This window comes from Paralichthys olivaceus, chromosome 9, assembly GCF_024713975.1.
Source record: "Paralichthys olivaceus isolate ysfri-2021 chromosome 9, ASM2471397v2, whole genome shotgun sequence".
Lineage (NCBI taxonomy): Eukaryota > Metazoa > Chordata > Actinopteri > Pleuronectiformes > Paralichthyidae > Paralichthys > Paralichthys olivaceus.
The window spans coordinates 17,772,884-17,799,296 of record NC_091101.1 but is presented as its reverse complement, the minus strand read 5'-3'; the positions used below and the strand labels follow the sequence as shown (position 1 = coordinate 17,799,296).

General features: G+C 42.6%; 1 protein-coding gene across 4 annotated transcripts in view; it reads left to right on the top strand.

Moving 5' to 3' along the window:
- Positions 1 to 26,413, top strand: part of dlg3 (discs, large homolog 3 (Drosophila)) — a 74,484-nt gene that overhangs the window by 2,950 nt on the left and 45,121 nt on the right. For 2 of the 4 annotated variants that reach the window (XM_069532183.1, XM_069532184.1), the window contains exons 3-4: positions 4,609 to 4,694; positions 9,354 to 9,470. In XM_069532183.1, the coding sequence (XP_069388284.1) occupies positions 4,609 to 4,694; positions 9,354 to 9,470 (203 nt within the window). Of the gene's footprint in view, positions 1 to 4,608; positions 4,695 to 9,353; positions 9,471 to 15,380; positions 17,104 to 26,413 lie in introns of those variants that run through there. The other 2 variants (XM_020079961.2, XM_069532182.1) reach the window with 2 other exon arrangements.

Sequence of the window (26,413 nt, the reverse complement as noted above, 5' to 3'; positions counted from 1 at the left end):
AATAATATGTTGATATTCCGACTTTTAATGCAGTACCATCGTCAGGTTAAATTTTGTATTTGTTCAGTACTTGGATTTATGGCTCTATACCTGGAAAACAAACTACATTCTGAGCAGCCTTAACTGAGCCTTGGGTTTAGCGCTGATTAGCAGACAGTTACCTGTGGGCCTGCTCAACATCACCATATTAGCATGGGCGTGTTGGCATGCTGATTTTAGCATCTAACTCTCAGCAGTGCTCTGTGCAGTCAGTGCAACTTCAGCGAGCTGAGCACAACTGTTATATACTGACCTGTTGATTCACTGTATTAGTCAGCTAAAAGCAACTGTTTGAACAAACAAGGACCTTTATAGAACATATTTCTACTTCATATTTTTCAGTCTTAACACCGTAATCCAGGTTTAAATTGGAGTGTGACTTAAAATGAGCTATACTGACAAGGTTTCCATCGAGCTCTGAGAGATCTGAAACATTTGTTGGTTTCTGAAGTGAGTCAAACTATAGAGTAACACTCAGTTATGTTCTCCTCTATGTTGGCACAATTTTGTATAACATGTCCAGAGAACATTTTTATGAGACATTTGTACGGTCACATATCTCTGCAGAGGACAGGGACAGTCTCTGTAATGGCTCGATGATATATACCTGATATATCTTGTTATATGGTGAAGTGAGGGAGACTCGAGGAGGATTAGTTTTCCAAATCAGGATTCCAAACATTCCTAACAAAGAATGTTCAATCGGGCACGAGCCAGAGGCCGACAGGACAGTAAAGTGCTCTTGGCTTCAATGCCGACTCTATTCTTTAAAACTCCTGGCTCTTTGGATCATCGGTGCACTGTGAGGGTTAGAGGATGAAGACGAAATGATATGGTCGGTGCTTGTCAGGTGCAGGCCCGATGAAGCTTTGCCTGCTTCTTTCAACATGTGGTTCTCATCAGAAAAGGCAGGAGTGGAGGAGCAGCCGGCTCACAGTACAAACAGGAATACAGTGCTATACTAACATTACTCATCCTCTTATCCTCTCCTGTTTTGTTTGCTCTGCATGCTCCGTGCCATGTGATCCGGCTCTATTTTTCTCACAGTGTTGTTTGCTGGAACTTTAAAGCAGGGTTTTGAATATTTTGTGATCAGATGAGACAGTTCTCTGATTAAAAAGATGCATCTTTCTTGATTTGAATAGGTTGATCTGCCAACATGACGGTACAGTATTCATCTTTGAGAGATCTCTCCAACGTCAATGCACTGTGGGAAGTAAAGAGGTGTTTGATGCAGTGTGGGAAGGTTCAGTACTGGCCACTTGATTGGATGTCTGTGCGGTTGCACAGTCACGAACAAAGGTTGCCTTAACTGTGCATCCACCCTTTTGTTCCAGTGTACAAACATGCCGTGGGAGGCATGGGGGGGCTGCTCATGGGGAGTTGGAACCCACATACGGACAGACACATGTTAAATTACAAGGGACCCTAAATTCCAGGGGGACACTTTATCGAGGCAGCAACAAGGGGGTGAATTGTTTGCCCTGCCGGGAAATCGTGGCCTATTTTTCTTTGAATGTGAGCTGTAGTTTGCTCGTCACCATGTGAAGAACCAGGGTCACCACTTGTTTTTCAGTATGATTCACCCAGCCAGCCAATACAAAGATGACTTCAGTACAGCTGAAAAGGTACAGGACGTAAAGCGGAGGCCTGTTACTCACACAGACACACTGATCCATGCACAAGTGTGTTTTTAGGACAGGGAGAACGTGCAGGAACCCCCACCCCACCCATGTCTGTGACAAAAAGGCTCAGCCCTCCGACCAAGCTGACCCTAAAAAAGATCTGGGAGTAAGTCCTGTGAAAGAGACTTCTGGCTTTGATTATGTATTTTGTTCCGTGGTTAGGAATGTATGTGGTCTGCGAGGGTTGGAACAGTTCAGAGATTTTTTTTTTTTTTAGAAAGTCACAGATGTGGAAAAAAATAACTCTGTACTTTGTGTGACTGTGAATCCTGATCCTGATCTTAAAACACTTCAAGACCTGATTGAGCACTTTTCTCTGTCTCGTTTCTTCTGCCAGGAATAGATGAGCGATATAATTAGAAGTGTTGGTTGTGTGAAAGCAAGCCAGGTGTCCGAGCACATCCTGCATGATGCAACAGATTCAAGATTTATTTTAAGCTGAGCTAAGCAACATTTTAACAAATATGTCAGACGTGGGCTGCCTTTAGACATGCACTGAAGTACGCACATTTTCCTGACATTTTCCAAAGGGACTTTATGTAAGAACACAAATGACTGCTGCGTTCTTCATATGTGAAAGTGAAACTCTGGAAAATGTGATAAGTTACACACTGGTGATTTTATAGGTGGAACAGTTTATTGTGTATCTTGATAGTTTGGCATATAAGCAATAAGGAGGCTTACTCATGCTGTGGGTATTTGTCTTTATGTAAATGTGTTTATGTAGGCCTACCTGCAGTGTGCTCGTGTGTGTGTGACTGTTTGTATATAAAAAGTTTGTGCAAGTGAGGTTGCTGAGCTGGGCAACAAACTCCTCAGCCCACACATGGCTTCACTCCTCCATATTCAGACACAGCGATGAGTCACATGCTCCATTCTTACACTTTTGTTCTCAGGGCACGTTGTTGGGACGTCTTCACTCTTATCTCTCTGTCTCACGCACGCACGCACGCACGCACACACACACACACACACACACACACACACACACACACACACACACACACACACAATCTGAGTGCATTCCTTTATTTGAGTCTCTGTTTCAAACAAAGATTCACATTGAGTTCATTAAAAAAAAATGTAACAGGTTTCCCTGGATGTCAGGTCATGTGGTCTGTCTTGCCCCGACATTGAACTTTGGGAAGTTGATAAACTTCCTAGCAACCTCCTTTTTGCAAACAGTGCAGTAACCAGGCCCACGTGTGACATCAGCAAAATTGTCCCAGTGCATCCTCATCAAATGGCTGCCACTCAATAGGTGACCACAGGTCATGGGCGTGTAACGAGCCAAGAGGTGATGAGTGGAGACGAGCGGAGGGGGGGGGGGCAGAGTGGAGTTCAGTCAGGGGAGAGAAACTTTAAAGGGCAGAAGGAGGAGGAGTTAAAGAACATGTGGCGATGACGTATCAGTGCTGATGTCATACGTGTTGTGTTTTTGTGATTCTTGTGGAGTATCATGTATTATTCACTTTCAGTGAGTGACTTCATGTGAAAACTGTAGGGAGAAGCTGGTTGTCTCTGAGTGGTCAAGATTAGATATTGTTCATGAATTAATTATTATGTTTTCACCTCTGCTTGGTTTGTTCTGTCAGCAAGATTATACAAAAACAACTGAACAGATTTCAATGAAACCTATTGGAAGGAAGACGTATGTGTCAGTGAAGAACCCGTTCAATTTTGGTGTGGATCTGGATCAGGGGGCAGATTCAGGATTTCTTTCTACTTTTTTGTGTGAAATGTGGTGCAGCTTGATTGAATTTTCGGGGACTGTTGGGCCTTAGTATGTGCTCTACTGAGCGCCATTCATTTGCTATGTTTTCTGTTAGTAGGTCATTTTGGTCAAGGCTGGATCGTCATAAAATAAAATGTAGACATTGGTGCTACACTCAGGATGCATTATTCTTAACTTTAGTGATCCCTGATCATTTCTTTCAGTGTAGTTTGTTAAATAACACTTTGGTTTATGACCAAATCTCTGTAAACATACAGAGCAGCTGATTTGCACACTAAGGTTATTTTTTTTGCTTTACACTAATGTTAAGGATAGAATAGTGATGTATCTTTGTTTTCTATGTAAGTACATTGAGAGCAATGCTAATCCGGAGTCAAATTCCATGTGTACACATACTTGGCAAATAAAGCCGATCTCTAGTTCTTACATAATCTTTTCTTTATGATATCTTTATTCTGCTTTTACACCCTTAGATTCTTATTTGCTGTGTCCTCTTGTATGTGTATGTAAGTTATTTCTACTGCTTGTACAATTACGTTAGCATTGATGCATCATCATACACAGCTTTGATGTGAAAGTTCAGTTAAAAACTTCTGTAAAATCCATATTTCATGTCTGCATCACTCAAATCAAATGCAACAGGCTCAACATTTCCCACTGCTCAACTAGGGGGCAGTGTCTGCATTTATTCGACATGTGTGGGAGCATGTGTACCCTCACCCTAAAATGGAGCTTCAGTGCAAAGAGACTGAAAATGACCTGTGGTGAAACTGAGGAGGAGAAGTTTTGTTTGCGATGCACGTTGTTCAGGTATGAGATGTTAAAATGTGGCCCTCTAGCACTCTGATGATTTACTCAGTTGGAGTCTGACTCAAACACTGTAGTTCAGCAACAGGATAAGAAGAGCACTTTCAAATGTGGAGACATAACTTCCATGTAAACAGACGACTCCCACCCCCACGTTTTCACCTGCTGCTCCACTGAGGCAAACAGACATCTCCCAATGTGCCCATGACTGGTCAGTGGTTTTTAAAGCAGTGCACTTTCAAAGACTGAGAAGTTAAGAGCAAGAAAATATGACTCAATAAAAAAACTTGCTTGTTGTATTTGTAACGATCCAAGTAAAGAATTATTGTGTTTTTCTCACAGATATTCAAGAGTGTTACGAGGTGACCTTGAAGCAGAACTCAGAAGACAGTGTTGTGAAAGAAGACAGAAGGCAGAATGCGTGGGAGGTAATTTTCAAGTTTCACATTATAGATTATGGAGAAAAATAAACATAAATATTTACACCGTTTACCATAAAAATACATGTTTACAGTGTATCTAGTGTAGCACGTACTGTTGTGTGCTGCACTTTGCCTCCTGGCTGCACCACAGGCACAGCGGCCAACACATGGTGTCACTACCTGTGTCCCTCACACTCCTACATGGGTAAGATGTTATCGTGAGTCACGGCAGCGATGACTTCAACCTGGTGAGTGAGTGTGAGGCGGAGGAGAAGTTGGAGCGAGGGACACATGGGTAGAAGGAGAAGAGGGAAATTAGACAAAGAGTCAAAGAGTACCGGTTACCATTTGCTCATCAGTGGGCTCCTCTCAGCCAGTCTTTTCATTATGGATACATGGAGATATTTAGAATATATTTTTAAGTGTATAGGACACAGAGCAGTACAACTGAAGAGATGAAAATCAGACGTCTCACACAAGTGGATCAATAGAAACCTTGAAAGCGAAAGCCGCAACACAACAACAAAAGCCACACAACAGAAACATAATCACAATGGAAGTGACTGACAACTGCTGTTGACCATGAATCAGATGATCAGATCAGATCTTTGCTGATGTGCAACTGGACATTCTTCATGTGTATGTGAAAGCTGGGGTTGGTAATCCTGGAGAAGCTCAACGAGAGCAGGCTACACTTAAAAAACCTGCACCTGATTCATTCTGTCTGAATGAAATGATTGGTCGTCTTTATTACAATCCAGCAAGGGCCACAGACACGGTCCTATTGTTTTATTTTATTTATTGATAGCAAGCAGGACCTGAAGAGGATTTCAAGACAGGAAGTGTTTCACAAACAACTTAGCAACCAAACCTTAAATGCTTTCATGGTTACAAGTCATTAGTTGGTTGTACTTAGTTGTTACAACTCTTTAGCCTGTTCCACAAACCTTAAAACTGTGCTCCATGGGTCATCCATTTCCTCTGCGGCCGTTCGGGATCTTCTGATTGCTGATGAATTGACACAGTGAAGATCTTTCTAACCACTGGGTTACTGTCAGCAGGGTGTTTAGATCTCTGGCACACTCATCAGTATGGGTTAATTATGGAGATCTGACTGAGCCACTCTGAATGTTTGGATCTTTACTCGATTTCAGATATAGCCCGATAAATGGACTTTTGCATAAGTGTCCTTATGCATATTTCAAGTATATGCAACATTTTTTAAAGTCAGGCACAGTGCCATGTGTGTGCCCGCGATTTCCAGGCCTATAATATAAAGGTGCTGCTGAAATTACGCAATTCAATCCTCACACAAGATAAAAACTTTAATCCAACATTATTCCTTCATGCTTAACACCCCCCCTCCCTCCAGTCAATCCCTTAATGGCTATATGTTTTTGAAATTCATGTGCTAAATTTGAACTGGATTATGTGCAGTCAGCTGAGCAGGGGAGCTGCAATAAACTTGTCATTCACTGGACTGTTATTAAATGGATGTTTTAGTGCAGCAAAGTGTGTTGTTCAGGTTGTGGTCGCTCGTCTGCACGTAAAACTTGAGTGACTGAAAAGACGGATACTCGTGTGTTTTGTGACCTTGTTTTTAAGGACAAAATTAGGGAACGTGTTAACAATCTGTTTTCTGTTCATCATATAATGGAAATTATCTGCACAAAGTCCCTTTTTGTCTGAATATCAAATCAATTAGTTAGATGCTACTTAATTAATTGTATAAAAGTTGATATATAGATTTATAGATTTGTTTTTATCATTTACTTCTGGTCAACTACAGTATGTATTTACATTTTTCAGTTTTAACCATTTATCCATCACAAACTTAGTCCCAAGCCATGTATGTGTTGACTTGTGTTTTTGTACTTTTGTTATCTACCCATTACTATTAGCTGACTCATTCTTACATTTAGCTATTTCAATAATCTAATACAAACCATTTTTTGACCTCTGCCAAAGAAGTTATCATTTCTATCACTCTGCAGGATTATGCAAAAACAGAAGGGATTTCTACTTAACTAGGTGGAAGCATGGGTCAAGAAAGAAACCATTAAAATTTGACACAGGTATGGACCAAGTGGACAATCAATAAAATTAAAAAAAAATCCTTTTCTATAAAATTTTGAGTATTTTTTGATATTTACTACAGATTTCCCCAGGAATCATGGATGGATCTTAATAAATCAAAATCATATTTATGGGGATGATACTATTATCATGGTATTTTGTGCAATGTAATGCAGATCTGAATAACCAAATTATTATCTGCCTGATGTACTTCACAATCTTTCAACACATCTCCCTACACTCACTGAAGTGGCCCAGCAAGGGAGTCAATCAACAGCTGCATGAAGTGTGTGTGTTCCTCATCTGTCGATCCCATAGAGAAACCAAACCACAAACTGTAACTGCTGCTTGAACTTTATTCTGCCGTCCTAAGCTCCTCTCAGTGTATTCTGTCATCCGCCCTGTCTAGCCTCTAATTCGGTGCAGCATGGCTCCTGATCCCCCCCCCTCCATCCACTCCTCTCTGGATCACAGCTGCCTGTGGGGCCCAGGCACAGTCCTAGAGAGAGAGGAGGTGATGGAAGGATGCAGCAGTCATAGTGGGAAGTTTGAGAGAGGAAGAGAGAGCAAGTGCTGCTTAATGGACACCCAGTGAGGTGCTCATCAGTATTCTGGCCATGCTGTCACCTGAGTGGAGGATGGGAGGGAAACTAAATGAGTCTGCAAATTCCCTGATTTGGTGCAGAGAAGCAGGTGAGAGTGAAGAATGGCTCCTTCAGAGAACAAATGAGAGCAGACAAGAAGCTGTTTTTAGTAGATTTATTGAATCTATGATTACAGAAGAACTTGTGTTTTGATGGCAAGAACACTCCGGTGTGTTAGTTTTGGTTTTATTGTTTCGTAATCATGGAGTAATGGACTAATAAAAAAAAAAAACTAGAATACTGAATACATTTTAAATACTATGTGATATATTTATTTATTGAGCTGCTCATTTTGAATATGTCTGCAGAATGTGTTTGTGTGTATAATGCAAAGGCCACAAAAAAACTGCCACTATTATGTTGCTTTCAGATATGCACTGACTCTCTGGAGGAGGTGCATGTGTGAACGCAAATGTCAAAGTGAGACGCTCTGTAGTCTCTGCAGACTTTCTCTGTCTGGCCTCTATAATGTCCGTAGAAATCCAGTCGATGTGTGAACACAGCAGGGGATCCCCTACTGGATTGACTGCGAGCGAGTGTGGGGGGGTTGACGCGAAAATTAATGGCACGTGTAGAAGACACCGACGAAGACGCCAAGACAGATTGAGGTGATAAGAGCCGACACCGGTGTCTGTTTGTTGTCAAGAAAATCACGTGATCTCCACAGCGGAGTTAATACGTCACTTCCTGCCTCTGCCGGCTGCACCCAGCTGCTGCACCTCTCCTCTGAATAATGCAGAGGATTTGTTGCTGTTGTGAATGCGTCTGTGCAGAGAATCTCGTGCTTTGTTGTGCATGTGTGAAAGGCAAACTGCGGGTAAACTCCACAGCCAATTCTTTAGATTTTACCCAGAGGTTATGTCTGAAAATGGCTTTAGACAGAGCGGCAGCAGCAGCGGCGGTGGCGGTGGTGGTGTGGGAACGGAGCCGTCAAAGGAAAACTCACTTCATCCCATCTGAAATAACACAGTGTATCTGATCTACTACACCAGTGTAGCAAAACACAGTTATTGTGAGGTTCTGTGTTGATGTAATTTTAATGGTTATTTTTACTGTCAAGTGGAGTACCCTGCTTGCTTGGGGGTGTGTAATGAAACACTTAGATTTTAAACTTGAGCACAAGAGTAACTCTCACTTAAAAAGGAAGTTACCCCTTGTTTGGAAAATCACTGGGCCTGTTTTACACTTTTGGTAACTTTGTACATGTGATAGCTCGCTCTAAAGGCTGCCCTCTGCTGGTAGATAAGTAAGTGTCTCTTGTTTATGTTTACAGTCAGTAGAAGGTGTCAGTTGCTGTTGTGTTGTTGCATCTCAACATGTCAATGGTAAATGAGCTGTATTTTCTAGTCATCGACCACTAAACCCCATTGACCACTACGACCCACATTCACCCATTCACACACAAACTTACAGAGCAAAACAGTTTGGCTCGTGGACTTGAGGAGCCAGGGATCAAACCAACGGCTTTTTGTTTGCGAACGACCCATAGTTCCTTGTGATCCACGGCCGCTCCCGATACGTGTCGGACTTAAATTATTTTTATTTTAGTGAAACATTTGCTGTTGAGTTCGATTTGTCATGTTAGGCTAAAAATATTGAGTTTTGTGCTGCTCTGCTGTCACAGCTGACTGTTAATACAGGTTTTCATGAACTAGCGTCGATGTATCCTTTTGCAATAGTTTAACATATTTTTACGCAATGTTTCTATTCACTTCTTTGCTGACAATTAGATTAGAAAGTACATATTTATGTATTTTTAAGCTCAAGTCTTCACTTGTTGTGACTTGCTGTTGAGAAGAAAAGTGCATATTTCCCAAAATGTGAAGCCACTTCTTTGCAGATGTTTGCAGTGGTTGTCATCTATGGTATCAACAATGTCCTGATCATTGTTGGAGTAGTTTTTTTTTTAAATCAGATTTTCACCATTCTTGTCTGTGTCCTTCAGGATCAGGAGGACGAGGAGGAGGGTGTGTCTCGCGTGCGAGTGACCAGCAGGAGGAGCCCTCACAAAGTGGAGCGAGTTTCTGGCCTGGTGACCCGTTCCCACGTCGACATGCCAAAGGTGAGTGACAAAAAGCAAACGGGTTTACTGAGCGTCTCATGAAGGCATCACCACAGTGATTCTAGTAAGGCTGAAGAGAAGCAATGTTCCAACAACAAAAGATCCTGATGATGTGATAATTGCACATTCTCCAAAGAGCGAGCTCCAGCATCATGACACATCTCTCTTACTGTTCACAAAGGTTGATGAACTTCGCAACATTTCGTTTATGCAGAGACACGACCGTTAAACTATTAAACAATCCAAGAAGTTCAGGAGTTATTTTTGTTCGTCACTCTCTTCAACTACAGATAATAGTTTATGTTTTTCTCAAGGCTCTTACTATCAGTGAGCTAAAATCAACGTTTTAAACCAATAACTCAGTGCTGTCTTGCTGAGAGTTAGCCTAGCTTAGCATAGAGATTGGACACGGGGAAGCGGCTCTGTCCAAATGTATATTCTACTGTAGAAATCTCTCAATTTCATTACATCTGGTGCAAACAAAACACTAAATTGGCCATAGATCAATTATTTATACGTTATTATGCCACAATGTAGCACAGATGTTTACAGAATAAAATGATGAAGTGATGACATTTTATATTTACAGGGTCAAAGGTCACTGTGACGTCATAATGCTCCACAAACCCATTTATTCTGCTGATTATTCAAGGCCATAAGTCATGAAGAGAATGAATGCTTGGGACCATATTTCCTGCAATTTGACTGGATGTTGACTCCATAGAACTTGAGATCTTAAATGGTTACACTTTGATTTCTGCATGGATTAAACAAACAAGGTGAGCTGTCTGGCAGTCTGATTTTGTGACACTAGCCGGTAAAGATGTCACGAGAAAACTGACCTCAAGATGGTTGACGGCGGTGCTTCGGCGTCGGTACAGGCCCACACATTGTGTCCTTGTATTGTCCCGTATTGCCGTGCCGCATGCCCTCCGTCACTGGTCAGAGGTTCTTTGGACCCCGTGCAGCGATTGGGGTTTGCTATGTCTTTTTTGTTCACAATGGAGTTTATGAGATTTACGTATATATCTCAAACAGAGCGACAGAGACAAGCAGACACACACGCTCACTCTCGTGGATGGGAGAGAGGCTCTTCCCACATATTGTGATGCAACGCGCTGTTTTAACTTCGTTGTTGCAGAAGAAGTAATGCCCGTTTATCCAGGAACATTCATCTGAGTTCAGTGGGTTATAGTAGAAATCGGTTCTGTGCGTGAATGATCGGAAAGAGCAGAATCACTTGTTCACCTGATTTCCTACCTATCTCTTGGCAAGGAAGCCATTAGGGATATTTCGATGTGATGCCTTCATGAGTAACTAGCACAGTCCTCCTTCTTTATGACAGAGACATGTCTTATAGGCTTGCCATGTTCTTCAGTATTGCTTAGGGCCCTTGTGTTCACATGCCTTCCCCATTACAACACGGCCAGTGGCACATGGCAGCAGAGGGGCCGCAGGCGTTGGCTTTTCAGCTGAGCCCAGAACTAGTGCAGTGGGGGGAGGCATGAGGATCTGGGGGCTAGGACGGGAGTAAAGGAGATGGAGAGGCAGGCACTGAGCTCATGGATTCAATGTGCTTGTATGATAATGTCTCATAAGAACATGGTGACAACACAGGTTGACTCTGGTGTGGATAATACAGAGCTGTGTATGTGTGTGTTGCGTGTGAGAGAGACTCCCTCTATCACATGAAGGAGGGAGGTGAAGGAGCTGAGGAGGTGCAAGGATCGGGAGGGAGGGAGGAAGGAGAGATATAGTGGGGGAGGCTGAGAGAGAGAGAAAGAGAGAGAGAGAGAGCAAGGCGGCTGAGAGGCGAGGGCCGGTGCAGTGCAGAGCTGGAACGGACACCCAGAGCTCAGCCTTCCTCAAGTTGCCATGGAAACCACATTCCTCCCCCGCCTGCATCCCTACAGACTGCTCCGACTCTCTCTCTCTCTCTCTCTCTTTCTCTATCTCTCTCCTCGCTTTTCTGTTTTTCATCCTGTCTTTTTCATTCCTCTTCTAATTCGCATCTTTGTTTTTTTTTCCTTTTCCTTCGCTCTCGCTCTTTCTCCCTGCTACGTTTTTTTTTTTTTTTACACCGCACACACATTGAGCACATTTGTGATGATGCACACTCAGCAAGCACACAGTGATTTCACATGCATTGCTCTCTGTGGCAAGGTGAATGGATAATTACACACACACATACACAGTTCTTTTTTTTCATTCCCGTGCATTCATGGACACATAAACACTTTGTTGTTTTCTCCGCATCTCTCTATTTTCTTATCTCTATTTTTACTCCCCCTTCTGTTCAGCACCATGCTTCAATAATGCCCCCTCTAGTCATCACATTTCTGCCCACACACAGGGCACCTCAGCTTCGTTTCTCCGCAGCTATGGCGTCTTATCGTGGACGTACACCTTACATCTTCATCGTACTTTATCAATTGCTTTCACCTTCCTGTTCGGTTTGCAGCTCATCTCCTAACCTCCTACTTGCTACCCTTTTCTCAGCTCTCTTTCTATCCGCTCCTCTCTTCTCATGTACTCACAAAATCGATGTGAAATGTCTGTTCCGTACCCATGCAGCTCTGATACAATCTCCCACTCTCCTCTTTTCCCCATCTCCCTCATTTCCCTCTATTGCCTCTTTCATTTTCCTCCCTGTGTATGCTCCTCTCTTGTTTTTCCGTCAGTCGGAGGTGCTCTGTGTGATGTGTGTGTGATGGAGCAGCTCCGAGGCCTCTTATTGGGAGTCATAGCCATGTAGCCTTTGTTTTCTGTGTTTGCACCTCTGGGAGACATTTGTTGTTGCTCTCCGGCAGGTTACTCTGTCTTTCAGTATAAAACTGATGAGTATCTCTTATGCACATTGCACTTCTCCTGCACACGTCACAAAGCTCTGATTCATTGAGCAGTAGCAGTATTATGTGTTGATTCTCTGCATTTTATCAATTTCAATATCTGATATTTGTAGAGGGAAGGATTGTTCTGTCATGATGTAATGATGCCTGAGAGAGACTTATAAGACTTGCTTCCTCACCCCCTCTTACAGTTAGTTAAGGCTACAGTAAGAACAGCTTAGTACGTGTTGATAAACGGAGCTGCCTCTTTAAGGCTGCCTCACTGCCGACTGTCCTTTTATGGCGCCGCATCCGGTCAGGTGACGAAGGAGCATAGTCACACAGCTTCTCTGAGAAGTGCCTCGAAATGACTGAAAAGCTCAATACACGGCCTGTGCAGAGGGTCCAGGTGGGTTTATGTAATAAGGGTTGTGCAGGCTGATGCCGAGCTGATATTGTTTGAGAGGGGGGCGGGGGTTCTGTGAGGTGGGACGCGTAGAAGCATCTCTGTACAAAAGGATAAGTTCGCCATAAATCACAGGCCCTTCTTTTTCATTTGTCAACTGAGGGTCAGAGGTCACTGCTTTCATTTCACAAGATAAATCACCTCATGCTGTTGATCTCTCCAGTCCAAGCTGTTTAATTGGACACAGTATTTATCAATGATTGCACACACATATAGCCAACTCTCACGCATGCATACACAATATATATATGTATATATGTGTGTGTGTGTTAGTGTGTGTGTGTGTGTATACATATATGTGTGTGCATGGACGTATGTTTTTTACGACAAGGCTATTCTTTCGGGTTGAAACCAATTTGCTGTTATTGTATTTTTCTGCAGGATAGGAGCAGCTATTAAATTTGGTCAGTGTCAGAGTGTAATTACAAGCTAACACTTCAACATACCCTGCTGCACAGTGTTGTTTCACTCTTTGTGACAATAAGTTGTTTCAGTATTAATGACGAAAAGGGTTTTTCAATTTTCACCGAGAGTGGAGCATCTTAGTGCAGGTTTTATGTTCTGGCGTGGAGGTAAGATAATTTTTTGTCTCTGGTATTAATGTGTAGCCACTAAACAAAAGCCAGTAACAGAATATTGCTTCTTCTGCTTGGCACTGCATCACCCATGGTAAAATAATCTTATGTCGGTGACAGTTTTATTGTGTTATAAACTGCAGATTAAATCGACATCAAACATGATCCAATACAAGGACATTGCCAGTGACACCCTCGGAAATGATTGTCTAATTGAGTCCCACCAAAACTACACAGCCTCAACTAAAATTATACATAATCTTCACAGAAACTGTGTATATGCAGAGATTTTGAAGTACTAATATAGGTTTTATACCCCCCAAGTATTAGCTTGCTCTAACTGAAATGTTAACTCTTAAATGAGAAGCATTGCATTTCTTCACAAAAAGAAACAAACCTGATGTCCAAAATTCACAATTTGAAGTTATATATTACATTTTACTGCCATGTATACCAGCACTGCTGTTATATCTCAGCTGTGAATTCATTGTTGCATATTAACTTCCTGTATTCCTCTTCCTGCAATCCCTCTGATACAGAAAACTAGCAATCGATTGGCTCAAAAAGAATATTCCAATTTTCAAATATATATTAGATTATGTAATATTCAAAGGGAGAGGTTTCTTTTCTCCTAGATGTTCTAAACATGCCCACATACACAGTTCATATGCAGATGTGTTTGTACGTGCATGCTCAACCGCACATACAGATGACATGTGTGTTCATTCATTCAGGTGATACCTCTTTGTCCACCTCTGCTGCCTTCATCATATGCTGCTCGTCATTCCCTCTTTTTTCTCTGCCGCTATCTAGTATGTGTTTAGGTTTTTTTTTAGCTGCGAGCCTCCTGACTGCACTGTGTTATAAATGCGATGTGGACAGTTTGTAAGAGAGACGGAGCGAGGCTCGGGGAAGGATGGTTGCAACATGTGCTCAGTCATGTGTGCTGTGATCAATATGCTTACATCGTCCTTTCAAGCCGCTGCCTCCAAGCCCCACCCCTTCCCTCTGATTGGCTTCAGCTGGGTTCGTGGCTGCATCCTACAATGTAACTTGAGGCATTCAGTGGTTTTTCTATAGTCTCTGTTTGAAAATGATCAAGTTTCTGCTTTTTTTTTTTTTTTTGTGCTTGCAGCTTTGGCAATTCTCTATAGGTTAGAGTGAAAGAATTCTGTTATAATGGAGTAAGTTACTGTTGCATGTAATTAAGTGTGGCTGAGCCTGCTGTGTGTGCCTCTTGGTAGGCCTGCAACACAGAGCAGTGTTCCCTCGCCCCAAAATCCTGCTCCTTTTAACAGGACGTTTGCACATTGATGTTTTTAATTAAAGGCTATATGTCTTATATGTAAATCAAATCACTGTAACAGCATTATTATTCATGTATGAGCCCTGTCACGTGTAGACTATGTGCAAATCTCTCCCCCATGCAGACACACCCAGCTCTGCTCCCCGTCACATTTCATTAATAATGCATATATGCAGGTCCTTAATGGTGACACTATAAGATTCCTTTATAACAGAACAACCTTCGCAGTCAGTGTCAGGATGTTTTTATCTCAGTCTGCAAATTCATAAACATGCTAAATGGTTCACAGACAGTCCCGTCGCATGACTGAAAATACAAACTGCCACAGATACATGAAAGCCATGTAGTCTCTTCTTCTGTCCCCCCCCCCCACACATTCTCACTCTCAATCTCTTCCTCCACCCACTCGAAAGCCCAAGCGTGTAATCTTGTTGGTTTCGTACACGTGTTGATGTCATCATTGTGAACATAAAATATTTCCCCTGTGGTTCTTAAACAAGGCTTCAGCGCTTCAGTATTCTCCCACTGAGCTTATTTTGACCCAAACTTGACAACAACATAATTCAGCAGCGTAGTGCTACTTTGCAAGTGGAGGAAAGGAAGAGGGGTGGGGAGTGATGTAAAGTAATGCAGCGTGATTCAAACGCACCCTGTGTTGATACCCAGGAGAGAAGGATGTTCATGTGCTGCCCTTGCCTCCATTGTGAGATTATTTACAGATGTGTGCTGTGACACAGAGCCGGGGGGGGGGGTTGCCAGTCACTAGCACAAGTGAGCTGTTAAGTCTGCAGCTGAACTAGAGATGACTTTTGAGGTGACCAGTGACCAGTCGATGCACAGGGGTGCTCACTGACAGCTGGAGTTTGGCTGGTGACCTGTTTGGTGGAAAACATGGATTAGACTCATTGGATCGGGGTCAAGGTTTGGTGTTGACTGTGGACAATGACCCTTTCTTTTGTTTTTTTTGACAAAAATGAAAAAACAGACATATTCAATGTTTTTATTGCGGCTTTATGAGTGAGGCAGTATTTTCACCCAAGGCAGGCAGCAGTGAGGCTTAGGTGCTGCGGCCCCTTTAAGAGAAGCCAGTGAAGCGCTCAGTCCTGTTGGTGCTGCTGCTGCTGATGGCAGCGCTGCCAGTTGATTGGCTGTGGCTGTCAGGACTGAGGTGCTAGAGGGATGCTGCTACATATCCCCTGTCCCTCCCTCCCTCCCTGCCGCTCTCTCTCTCTCTCTCCCCCGCACTCGCTCGCTCTCCATCTCCCTCTTGCTCGCTCGCATCCCTCTGAATAATCCACATCTAGGGCAAGCTGGCTGAGGGGCGATCCAGAGCTCAGCTCCTCTCTGCAGGCTGAGAAAAGAGACAGAGGGAGAACCACAGCGATTTTCAACGCAGGAGGAAAAACGTGATATTTTGACGGGAAGATACCAAGAATCAAGAGAGGAAGATTTTCATCAGCGGATATCATTTATTTATATATATATTGTTTATATATCTATATATATATATTTGTACACACACATATAGATATTTATATATATACCTTTATCTCTGTACATATCTGTATTTGTGCTCGTTTGTTTATATTAATATTTTTATATGTATTTGTGTGTGTAAATATATATGATATATAAGCAACAGAATATATACATATATATACATATATATGTGTGTGTATATATATCTATATATATATATACATGAATTTATATGCGTATCACTGTGAACCAAGAGAAGCAAGAGGAAATTTCTATCATTGGGGCTGGTCTCTGATTGTGTGGTCGTATACAATATTTTGAATATTTCGTTTGATCTTCTACGTCAAGAGGACAAAGACTACGTGCCCATTTTGTATTTTGTTTTTCCGTTGCTGCTTTCCATTCCTCCTGATCTTTTTTTCTACATGCAAGAGGAATAAAGCGGAGAGTGACTGGATTTGACAAAAAAGGGAAAATCTGTAGAAATTCCTGTGATTAGTGTTATTTCCGTTGGCATTAGCGCTCTGTGAGCCGATCACAGCGTGCTGTGTGAGATCTGAGGAGGCAGCAGCGACAGTGCCACGCCGCTCAGCTCAGCATCAGCCCAGCCAGCATGCACAAACACCACCACTGCTGTAAGTGCCCAGAATGTTATGAGGTGACCCGTATGGCTGCCCTGCGTAGGATGGACGCCCCGGCATATGGAGGAGACTGGCAGGCCGAGCCCTATGGATACCCGCCTGGGTATGGGGGAGGCCAGACCTTACCTCCCCCAGCTTCAGGGGGAGGTGGAAGCATGGGAGGAGGAGGGGGAACTTTGGGGAGAAGTAAGGGCAAGATTATGTCCAGTGGGGGCCCGGGAGGCCCTAACCCAAAGGGCCAATCCAAGGGAGGCCCCAAAGTAAACGGCAGCAACTCCAGTGGACAAGCAGGATGGTGGCCTGAATGCACCTGTACCAACCGGGAGTGGTACGACCAGGTAACTCATCTTCCTCACTCTGTTAGATAAGCTCAGGGCTGTGGGGCCTGGCATGAGAGACTGGGATCAGATGGGCTGCTGCTGTAGTAAAGAGACGATCATGTTTCAGCTGAGGCTGCTGCTTTATGGAGGAGAATTCATATTTAGTATTCACCCCAAGCCCTCCTTTCTCATGTTGTTGAATGTGGTTCTTCTACTGGAGAAGCGAACAGGACTGATCCAGTTCCACTGCACACACATGGAGATGATCCTCATGTTTGGATTTGATGCAGATGACTAATGCTTATAGATTTAACACACCTAGTGTATGTCGTCAAAGACTTACGCTGATGCAGCTACCATAGGCCAAAATGGTGCATTTCCAGTCGCTGAAGCAGCAGCATTGAATGGCAGCTTGCTGTTTTTTTGAGTTATCTCTCAAACCGGTTTCTTCAACATTACAGACGGACTTTGTGAGGAATTACATGTAAGAAATGGATTTCTCAGACATCCAGTAATGGTAGGTTTGAAGCTCGTAGACTCACAGTGGAGGAAAAGATGATGAAATCAAAACCAGCCTCATTCTTATTTATTGCCATTGTTGTTTTGTGAGCCGTTTTTCTCCAAAGCATCACAGCATAAGGAATGTGTTGTCGGAAAAAGAGAGAATCAGCAGCAGTGTGTCTGAACGCTGTCATACATGCCACACAGTGTGAATGAAACTGCCGCTCCATTTTGTGCCTAATATCCCCATCTATTTACATGTATCTATAAATGACAGTTGATATAAGGTCAGAACAGCTTCAGAAGCCCAGTCTTTAATTAAGCAAGGTGCACGTATGAGAGCATGAGAATGAGCTGGGGTGGGGGAAGGGTGGCTTTAGTGAGCGAGAGATTCAAGGAACCGATCTCGCTGTGCATGAGTATGTGTCTATGTGGTCTCGTATTTGCAGCAAGTGGAGCCACTGCATTGTTTGTGTGTCCCCCTAACGTTTATGTCTGATCGCGTTTTGAGTAAGAATTAGGAAGCAGCAGGAAGGAGGAAGGTGAGGAGAGGCACAGGGGTAAAATGGAGGCTGAGATTTCAGTGGCAGAGAGGAAGAGATCCCCCTGAGCTGAGCCCACATATGAGCCGCAATCTAGCTGATATTAGCAGATCACTACAGACAAGGAATGGTTTTACTTTGGGAGAGGCAAAAAGAGAAAGTCACCGTCTTGATTGGTGTTAAAATCTGTCGCAAGCCATTTTCTAGTCAGCTGGATTCAGACCAGTCCAGCTTATTTCATGTTGCACACTTTTGAAGGCTCATAGCAGATGTGGTTATGTAAGCAGTTATTGCTTACATGGACATTTTATTCCTCATCAGTATTGAAACCTCATTGTTCTGATATTCATATTATATTTAGCCTCTGCTTCATGGAATACATTCTCCGATTGCACCGTGATGCGTGTAAGGATCTCATGTTGTCGACACATCACCATTATTGGTTCAACCACACTGTAGTATCCTGTATACTATATACTTGCTCCTTTGCTGTATCATGCGAACCTGTGCCTCATAAAAAACTCTTTAGAGTCAAATATCCATCCTGGGATTCAGGGTGTAGGATAAGTAAAAGATCCAGTGATGGGATGAGCAGTGGATGATTGGTGATGGGGGGCAGCAGTCAGTGGGGTGAAAATGCTAAGGTTGAAAAAGAGAGAAATAAGCCAATAAAGGCAGGCGGCGGGCCTGTAGAGGGGGGGGGGGGGGGTTACGTAAGAGGAGGCAGTTGGTGGTGCTGTCAGAGAGAGGAAGCAGAAGAGGCCCTGACACCGCGGACAAGCATCTGCCCCTCCGTGTCTCGAAACAGGCCCGTGAACGGCCACTATACGCTCGCCCTCTCCATGCGAACGAGCCATGGCGCGGCATGGACGGAGACGCACACCCTCCACAACCCCCACCCTCTCCCGCCTCCTTCCTCGCAGTCACCGTTGCTCATCCTCGGGTGGGAAATGTGAATGCTGCCCCTCCCCCAGCCACCTATACACAGGCGGAGAGCAGTGATCACACACGCCCCAAACACACGTCTATTATCTTACAGCTCCTATAAACACTGTTTTCGGACGCAAGCACGATAATGAAAAGGCAATAACCTTGTGCAGTCATTCAGAATTTTCTGAGCTGGCTTTCCTCATAGCTGGATCATTGACATTTTCAAATGGCTCCTGTAGCCATGAACACTTCATGTATGTGTGAGGAAATCATTAGACACCTCAGGACATAATGATGCCATACTCACTATTTTTTCCCTCTGTCATGTATTCACTAAATGATTGTGTGGCTTTTGTCAAGAGCTCACTAGCTTAATTATGAATGATTCCATTTGGGATTATGAGAACATTCTTTATAACAAGAGTGTTTGAATTTAAATCTGAGGAAAGTAGAGACCTCAGTCTACGGGGAGCTGCAGTCAGAAAGCTCCCTCTTCCCCCCGCGGGCTCCAATCTGTCTTTGTGTGTTCTCCAGCTCTGTCGCTATGATTAGCTTTAAATATTAATTGGATTTTACTTTATTTATTAGTGTCAAGATTTGGTCCAAAATGCTGTGCCAGACCTGTTGTGTAGAACAGGTCTTTGTAGTGGCAGTGGTGTTTCAAATTAATGCGCAGGCACGGTGGGCGTTAATGTAGAACACTCCCATAGGTGATTACAACTTGACAGCCTTCGGGCCTTGATCAGAAGTGTGTGTGTGTTTGTGTGTGTGATTTATCGGAGTTGGATTGTACTGTACATCTTTCTGATTTTTGTCAGTTGGATCTGATTTGCTCAGATGTGCTCCAAGTCCAAATGTCTTGAGGTGGATCCCATCCTGTGATCTCCAAAGACTCCATCCAATACCTAATATACTCTCATCAGATCGAGGGTTTTATATCCATGTGATGTACAGTATCTGATCAGAAGGAAAGTGAACTCAGCAAATCAATACATTTCCTTTGAAGGAGGTGACGTGAACGATAACACCAAAATGGATGTTGCATTTCTTACACCCACAGAGGCAGTTCCTGTCAGTGCATTCAATCCAGAGCGATGCATAATTACTGCAAGGTTGTTTTTGAGTGTCGAGCAAGATGGAGCGATTTGCATATGTTGTGCGTAACATCACGCATCAGAGCTCTGAAGCTCAGTCGACGTTGATTAAGATGAGAACAAAAGAGTTGAAAGTTGAGAGAAAACATAAATACAGGTGAACCTTTCTCGGTTACTCTCATTTTCTAACACCACTGAGGAGTAGGTGACTTCAAAAGCTTCCAAAGCTTTGTGGCCCAGCTGGGTTCATCACGTTTTTGCCTGGAAACACTTGTGTTGTCTTTGCATTTCTGTTTTTAGTTGTGTTGTGAGTATTCGCAGCACGTTTATCTGTTTGGTAGGGCCACCGTAAACACTCTGATCTAGTCCTCTGTGTAATTAGTTATGTTCTTTGCAAATAATTAAAAGAAATAGACACTTTTTTTATTGTCTACTCTCTTTTCGTCAGCGATGAGAGAGTGTCTGAAATGAGTATATCTGACATCATTCTTTGACATTTGATCTGAGGACCCGGCTCTTCCGTGCGGTCGTTGCTTGTCTCACACTCATCCCAACAATCGTTTTGAAAATACAAGAGGTGAGAAAAAGGCTGACACAGCGACCTTTTCAAGTTTGTCTATACTGTATCTTGAACCACGTGTTCAGCTCAAGGATGTAAAATGTTTTGAATCCTGTTGCAGACGAACGCCCAGAATGTCGAATGATTTTTTCATATGGAGCCACAAATATACACAATTCCTCTTTAACCGTCAGTGATCCTCTTCAAGGATCGATGATAACGCTTCTCAGGTTCACTGTCGTTCAGGAGACCGTTTATATTTGAGCTCATGTCACTTTGGCAGAAAACTGTTGTCAAACAACATCATAATTCAATTATGGGCAAACAAGATCAGCTGATGTTTTGAAAATACTTTCAAAATGGCTGCAATTTGTACATTTCAGAATTTGATTTGTTGCACCAAACTTCAGTGTCAGTACAAGAAGAGGAGCAGTACGTTCTGTTTCTGCTGTTTAATGCCCCCCCCTCCCCCCCCTCCTTCCTTGCTTACTTGTCAATGTGTAAGAAATGTTTAGTTAGAAATTCCACTTGTCAGGGAACTCATTGTGTTTCGATAAATGTGTGTAAGAAAATGACATTTGTTGCAGCGCAGATGATAATTCATCTCTTCACAAACTATTAAGCGGTTTTGGTGTATGCTATGTAACACATTTTTGAAAACTGTAGTTCAGCTTTTCAAACCACTGCAGAAATTATGAATCAGATGCCAACACTCTCTTTTTACTGATCTCATACAAATTCAGAGCACATGCTGTAATTTAATTTCTGTTCAGTTGTCTTTTAGCAAACCTCCTACATCATATCTTCTATTCTGCACCAGCCTGTCTCACTCTCTTTCACACACACACAGACACACACACACACACAATATAAGCAAACACACTTATGCCTTACACAGACCTTTGCACAAAAACAAAGTGCTCCTAACCTATGAGAATGTAGGGTAAAGAGAGGATAGTGAATCATGGGTAAATGCACTATGAAACAAGGGAGACACAGTGCGCTGCAATATTTATTTGCACTTTGACAAAAGTTGGCCATTTTTACGATGCAAGAGTGGGAAGGGACAGAGCGCCTGAGAAAAGTCAGATGTTGCGGAAGAGACTTTGACCAGCTAGCCGCCATTATGGGTCTGTGATGATGACCCAGGACCCGAGCTGTGTTGATTCCCACCTCATACTCTTCCTCTTAAAGCCTCCGCTCGATAGCTGCGCCGCTCTTTACCTTTGCATCGCGTTCACAGACTGAATCTGCTTCTTTTGTTTCAACATGGAGGTCCCCTGTGAAATGCTGTATTCGCCGGAATGTGTTGCGTCCTCTGCCAAAGCAGATTTAATGCTTATCAAGCTGTTTGCTCATTACTGCAGTTTGGCTACAGCTACGTGATATATGTAGAGGCCTTTTCTACAGTGTTACAGGTGCAGTAGCCTGAAGCTGCAGATCCTGCGCGGAGTTGTGTGTCGTCCTGGAAGCCGACGCTGCCATGCCCCTGTGATCCATATGGTCATTGTCAGAGGCCCTGCCAGAGATCAGACCCATATCAGCTCGCCTGTTCTCCCCCCTCTCTCAGGCTCTCGCTGCCAGCCAGGGGAGGAGAGGAGAGGAGAGGAGAGAGGAGAAGGGAGGGGAATGCTGTTTGTTTGTTTGCTTGTCTGCTTTGTTTTATTTAGGGTTTTTTTGCTGATCACAGTAGGGACTGGCCTAGAAGAGTGACTGTGCTGCGCGGGGCAGAGTGGACCACTGAATCAGCGATGGAAGCGTCAGATTTTCTGTTAGAGAGAGAGAGAGAAGCGAGGGACAAGCAGGGCCTTTGATTAAACGATCTACCACTGTTGCAGTTGAGTAAAAGTATCAGACATTAGTGCGCAATGGTTTGTATCTACACATATGAGAGCTTTTTCCTCCTCTACGAGACTCTTTTCAGCAGGATTGTGCTGGCACCCTCTGCATGGTGCACCAGCTTCATCACCCACATGCTACCATGGAAAAAGTGTGTGTCCAATCAATACCAGTGAAGAGCTAGTCCCTAAGTCTTCTGACTCCTCTTCATTTTTGTGGGGGAGTGTGGGCGCTTTCAACAGCGCTTCTGCTTTTATTGCTTTTGTTCAACCACCACATCAGCTGTTATTTTGGTGATACTTTACAACACAGTACACACAATACTAAGGAGTCAGCACCAAAGAAAACAGGAACATGAATACGAATGATTAGGTTCCAAATCATTTTAAATATATGATTTTGTATTTGATCATTAGATTATATTATTATTAGATAAGATTAGAACAGATGAGATTTTGTCATTTCACAATTGTAAAAGCACAGGTGTAAATTATAAAATGAAAGATGGATGAATTTCATTAATTAGGGTCCTGGTATTGTTGATGCTGACTCACTGTCACACTGCGTAACTTACCAGGACTCGTAGATTTAATACTCAGTGAGTATTTTGTCAGCACAGAAAAATGATTGAGGTTGCATTCGTGTGAGCTTTAAGGTTGATCACTCACACATGTTCATTTTGACTCCCACAGATATAATTAGCATCCAGCAGCTTCACAACAGTTGGTCACTCATGAGAAAATACCCTCTGCTCATTATTGGAAACATTTCTTAAACAAATGAATGTAATAAACAACCACAAGCCCCTTTTACACAGCCTGGTCAGGCGTCTTTATACTGTTATGTATAAAGAGTACAGATGTGTAATGAGTCAAGATTGTTGCCAGCGGTGGAGGTAATAAGAGTCTTCCAATGTCTGTTATTATGCTGCGCCTGTGTTGTTAGCGTGTTACCTAAAATTATAAAAACATGGCGGCATGTCTGTCTAGAAGGGGCTGCATAGAAATACTTGCTTAAGATTCACTGTGTAGGATTTGGGGGGTCTGTTGACTGAAATCGAAAATAATTTTAATAAATACGTTTTGATTTGTGCATCATCACCGTAAACTAAGAACCTCACATCATGAGCGGGTCGTCTTCTGGCATGTTTCTATACTGGCACATAACGGACAAATCGAACGCTGGCTCTAGAGAGAGAATTTCACATGTTTACGTTACCTGAAGGTCACTGTAGTTTCTACGAACACGCTGGGAAAGGGATTTTTTAAAGCGATAGAATTCACTTGGTTGGAATATGCAACTTTACCTCTAGATATCACTAAAACCTGCACACTGAAGCTTTAATTGGTTTTTATTGGTTTATTAGAAATTATGTTTGTCATCATTCATTCATTGGTAACTACACAAGAACATTTGTTAAAGTTGAGTTTGGCCTTTACTCACACTAAACTCAATTCTATTCAATTCAATATTTATTGCAGGAAATCACATGAGCTCTGACGTTTTTCAGGTTAATCATCAGAGAGATAAGCTAACTGAATATTCTGTGTGTGTGTGTGTGTGTGTGTGTGTGAGTGTGAGACATTTGGCGAATCGGTGCATTTCGTACCATGTGTAGCTGCTCTGAGTGCCATCTCTGTCTAATGCATTATCCAAGCAGCCCTTCAGCCATTTGGTCTGGCCTCTCGTGTGTTTGTGTGTTCCTGCGTGTGTGTGTTGTTTGTCAGTGTTCTTCATTTCTGTCGTCCCCCCTCCTGTCGTCTTCCACTGCACTTCTCCTCCTCGGCTCTTTCTTTTTTCATGCATAGTACGAATCAAAAGCTTCATTTTCAGGTGTAGAGCAGTGTTCAGAGAGGATGCAGCAGTCCAGGCCCGTGCTTCAGTATGATTGGTTTAACTTAATATTATATGCACATGCACTTCTTCACAGGAATACCACATCGGTGCCTCGTAAATCATTGTTTAAAGCGGACGGTGTTTTGGTAGAGCAGTAGGATCTATGTTCAATAACAATTTACGTCTAATAGTTTCACTAAAACACAATTTAATTCATATATTATGGATCTTTTAGTGCTATAATCAGAAGCTATTCCTTGAAATCAACCTTTAACAGCTGATACAGGACATTTTATATCTTGCTCAGTTTTCTACTCAAACCAAAAATGTATGTTTTTTGCAATCTACATCTCATATTCAAACATTTCATCTTGTTACAGCGGCATTTAATTGTGCAGATTTGTGGTTGTGGGGATTGTGCTTGACATACAGTATCTTTAACCTGGAGGTTGCAGTATCAAAGATATATATATCTCTTATATATTTGCCCCTGTGTCCATAATTTTTCTTATTAATATGTTGTAAGGAATGATGACCAGCTAGCCGCCATTATGGGTCTGTGATGATGACCCAGGACCTGAGCTGTGTTGATTCCCACCTCATACACTTCCTCTTAAAGCCTCCGCTCGATAGCTGCGCCGCTCTTTACCTTTGCATTGCGTTCATCACTGGGTGATATTACAATATCAATAATTATCCCAATATAATTTTCACCAAAAGCAATATAGCAGAGGTTCAATATATATCCATATATTGCTCATAAATTCTGCAAACGTAGTGAGGAGATTACATTTTCAATTTTATTGCTCAACCTCAGATTTGTAAAATATTTTGTTGATTATCAAGTGTTTGTTGTGTTTGTTCTCTGCACCTAAAGAAGAGTTTAAAACCACAACCTTCACTCAGGAACAAATATCAGACTGTAAACTTAACGGAAATATTAATGTGACATTTATCGTGATAAATGGAATTTTAATTTCGATATGATTTTTGGCCGTATCGCCCAGTCCTTACCAGTATAGACATACATTATATTGAGACAGCATATGTTTGGCCCACATGGACTTCCTGTCCCCACCCCCCACCGAGCTGACAAGACGAGAGGCCTGCTAACATTGTCCAGACATATGTCTCCTGTATGTCCACAGAAGCACCGACGATCTTTAAACCCATCCCTCTGTTAATTAGCCGTCATTATTTTCTATTAGTGAGACTCAACTCCATCTACCCGCTGAGTTTGCCAAAGCAGAAACAGGCATCTCAATCTCGGAGGCAGAGAGCGATGAAGAGGAGAGAGCGTGCCCTCACTTTGTCATGGATATAAACAACACGAGCAATCCCAGCTTAATATCATACATCTTATTACACTGTTCATCGTACATCTCCGCCCTGAAATTGCTTTTATGGATTTATTGCTGTTTGTTTCCCTCTGTGCATCCGTGCTTGTGTGTTAAGGTTTCGTCAAAATGTGACACAACCCTTCCCAGTACAAGTCAAATCCAAATTAAGATTTTAAAAGCTCTTATGTAGCATAAACAATAGACCATTAAGGACATGGTGTGTGTGATGTTTTTAAAGCTACAGTTTGAGTTCATGGTTTCCTGTGACCACTGGTTTAGAAAGTGTAACTTCCCTCATCGCTCATGTTGTTATCTTATTAGCTGTTGTGATTGTCTAGGTTTGCAGTCAAAGACCTTTTCCTTGATTGCCTTGACATTAACACCGTATGTTCCTGCGGCACAGGAAAGCTGATTAAACATTCCTCAACTCATCAGTAACACTATGATATTCATACAGAACCCGAGAGCTGTATGTTAATGTAACTACAAATCTAAATAAGATTTGAAATTGCATCTTTTTTATGAGATTCAGTTCATGTTCATCGAGTTAATAACAAAATAAATGTAACGTCAGTTATGTGGGAACAAATACATTTTCGGCTGATCAAAACATTTTTGAACCAACCATGAGTCAGGTGTCAAAGTAAGGCCTGGTGGGTTTTGTGGAAAGGTTTTTGAAAAGTTGCT